Below are 2,987 nucleotides of genomic sequence, written 5' to 3'. Positions count from 1 at the left end.
ACGTCATGACTACTACGCCTGCTGCTGACATGGTCACAGTACTGCAGTCATCCCTCACAGCGTATGTGAGAGGTCACCGGGCTGGCCGCGCGCTATGCTTCTTCATCATCAGCACACCCAGATTCTGTGCACTGCTGCGCTGTGAAAGAGGCAATCTTGGCGACGGCGGTGGCTTCATCGACTACGAGAAGCGGCGCAACCTGAAGTTAGGCTCGGAGCACTACACGGACTTCAGCTCTGACCCGCAAAGCTCCGATCGACGAGGGCAGAAGTGGCGCACGATGGATCGCACGGCGTCGCTGTTTTTCACTCTTGGGCTGCTGGAGGCAAACTGCCGCCACAGCTACCTTGTGTTTCTTGTGAACTACTGTGCTGTGCTCATCCGAACTTTGCCCCGAATAAAGGAAAGAAAAACCTGCAGAAGAGTCATTCAGAACGTACAGGATCACATGGAGGCTATCATGCAGTCTTTAACGTATCTTGCGAACGACTACCCGCACGAGTACCTGAGTCATCTGATCATGGAAAACGTGCCGAGGCCGTTGAGTGGCGACCGGGATTTTCACAGCTCGATGGGGGCCAGCTCCCACGCGGGCAGCCGGAACATTCTCTCCCTTGGCAGCGATCAGCACCGCCACCTGTATGCCTCTGGCTGCCCGTGGACACCTACGCAGTCGGCGCTGATTCCGCTGATCCTGCTTCGCAGTATTCGTCTGAGCGTTCAGGAGACTGTGAGCCGCACCGCGCAAGCGCAGCTGCGCTCTCCTGCGCAGCGCCTGACCTACCACTACACGGGGTGGAACTTCGACACTGGACTTGTGATCGTGCCTGGGTGCAATCTGTACATGCTGCGGAAGTCGCTGCCTGGCTTTGTGCCTGGGAAGAGCACTTTGGCGCACCACATCACCATGGCAGAGCAGGAGGAGTTCCACCTGCCGATAGGAGGGGCGGAGGGCCGCTTGCGGGACGGCAGTGCTGCTGTGCCGGTGCCGGGGCACGGCAATGACGCCGCACGCGGCTCCCGCCACAACTCCAGGGTACCGGAGGGCAGTGCTGCTGCGGCGAAGCGGGAGGCGCGTATAAAGAAGTGTGAAGAGAAGCTCATCATGAAGCGGCGGAACATCAACACAGACCTCAACCTCAGCGACGAGCGCACGTGCGTCGCCCTCTGCTTGGAGGAGGCATGTGCCCTTGTCCTTCCCATCCTCTTTCTCTCACTCGTCCTGCGAAAGGTGTCCGGTGATCCTGACTACATGGAAAGCTACGTTTCGCTGAAGGCGCTGGGAACGGGACTCTACGGCCCCGAGTCGAGCGAGTGGAACATTATAGCGAATATCGTACGCAAGCACTTGGAAGAGTAAGGGGAAGGGCGTCCGCTGCCTTTCTCCTCCTCCTCCCTGTCATGTGCGCCAGCTACATACACCTGCTCTCCTTTCCTTTACCGACAGCGTTGTTTCCCGGCTCTCCTCGCGGTTGTGTGCACGGCACCTCTGCGATGCGTCTAGGGACGACGCGTGTTCTTCGCGCGCTGTTTAGGCGGCTTTGCGCATTTCTTTCCGGCCTTTCCCTCGCCCTCGTTGCATTATATATTTTCTTTGTTTGTGGGTGCGCGTTGCATGAGGTGCACCGCCACGCTGCCCGATGCGAACGGTGGGCCGCTGCTTTCTTCCGCTCTTGCATCTCGCTGCCGCCACCCCCCTCTGACAACCTGTGTCTGCTCGTCTGCACTGGAGCCCTTCGCGCCGCAGGCTGTGCGCGGGGGGAGGGTGGGCGGTGGCTGTGTGCGCTTGGAGCGAAGGAATGGCTTCTGGCCTATGCCTTTATACATGCTCGACCTATGCTCATAATGTGTTGGGCCGTTTTAGCGTCACCGAGGCTGGGCGGGGCCCTCTGCTTCGTGGCATCCTCATTTCCCTTCATTTTTACTCTGGCCTTTGCACATATGTGTAGATCTTCAGGTCGCTCACTGCGCCAGCTTCTGCCCCGCTGCTTCTCTTCGCCCCTGTCTCTGCCGTGCCGACGCCTGGCTTCGGCTGGCATCCCTACGGTGCACGAGCCGTGCGACTGCCGTAGCGGCGGTGGCGGCTCGTCTCTCTTTTTTCGACCGATAATACCGCCGCCTTTTGTTGCGCTCCCACCGAGTGGGAGGAAAAACGAGGGAGCGGACTCCCCCGTTATCGCCTCGTGCCACCCCACCCTCCTTTTGTCTCCTTTGACTGCCTTTCAGCTTTTTTCCCTTTCCCAACGTGCGTCGGACTTGCCCATCTCGAGTGGCCGGACAAGAGGGGTCTTTGCCGCAGGCAGCACCGTGCTCTTCGCCATGCAGGCACCGCGACAGCTACGAGCAAAGGGGCTGTCTCGTCCTGTGCTCCCCCCTCATCTGCCTCTGATGACGGCCGCCTTGTGGCAGGATCAGGGTGCACCTCCCACTCCTTTGGAGGCCGAGCGGTGGCCGCCTTCCCTCTAGCGTGGCTGCGGGCTGTTTGTGTGAGATGGGCTTGCGCTGCAGCGGTGCGCATCGAGGTCATGCCGACGTTCGTAGCCACCCACTACACATCGTGCTGGCGCTTTAACAGGCCCTGGCGCACCCTTTCCTGTAACCGCAAGGGCACGGAGAGGGCCCCCTGACGCATGCCCAATTCTGCTGAAATAAGGGTGCTGCGTGCGCGCTGCCGGCGATGGCTGGCGTGGCGCACCACATTCAGGCAGAGGGCATCGGGGGGCCAAGGGAGCACGAGTGTTTGGCACGAACGGCTCGAAGACATGCATGCGGATCGGCGCCACCGTGGATGTGTGCAGGGCACGCGGCATCTTTCCCGTCAGTCCACCGGCCCCGACGGCCTGGGCGGAGCCGCATGCGCGTGGGGGCGGGTGGGAAAGATGTTGTATATTCTATACCGCGATGTTATGAAGTGCTCGTGTGCGTGTGCACATGCGGTGCTGCAGGAGCTGGGTTGCTCCTCTGCGCCAATCGAGAACTGGACACA

The 2,987-nt window shown here is 60.5% G+C and overlaps 1 protein-coding gene across 1 annotated transcript; it reads left to right on the top strand.

Annotated features, from left to right (window-relative positions):
- Positions 1-5: 5 nt before the first annotated feature.
- Positions 6-1,361, top strand: LbrM_31_3660 (sodium stibogluconate resistance protein, putative; the record flags this gene model as incomplete). The annotated part of the gene is made up of 1 exon (XM_001567304.2): positions 6-1,361. The coding sequence occupies one exon, from the start codon at positions 6-8 to the stop codon at positions 1,359-1,361; it is 1,356 nt and encodes a 451-aa protein (XP_001567354.1).
- Between the last annotated feature and the right edge of the window lie 1,626 nt (positions 1,362-2,987).

This window comes from Leishmania braziliensis, contig 67 (assembly GCF_000002845.2).
Source record: "Leishmania braziliensis MHOM/BR/75/M2904 WGS CADA00000000 data, contig 67, whole genome shotgun sequence".
Taxonomy (NCBI): Eukaryota; Euglenozoa; class Kinetoplastea; order Trypanosomatida; family Trypanosomatidae; genus Leishmania; species Leishmania braziliensis.
The sequence above is the reverse complement of the archived record's forward strand: the minus strand, read 5'-3'. Positions and strand labels throughout refer to the sequence as shown.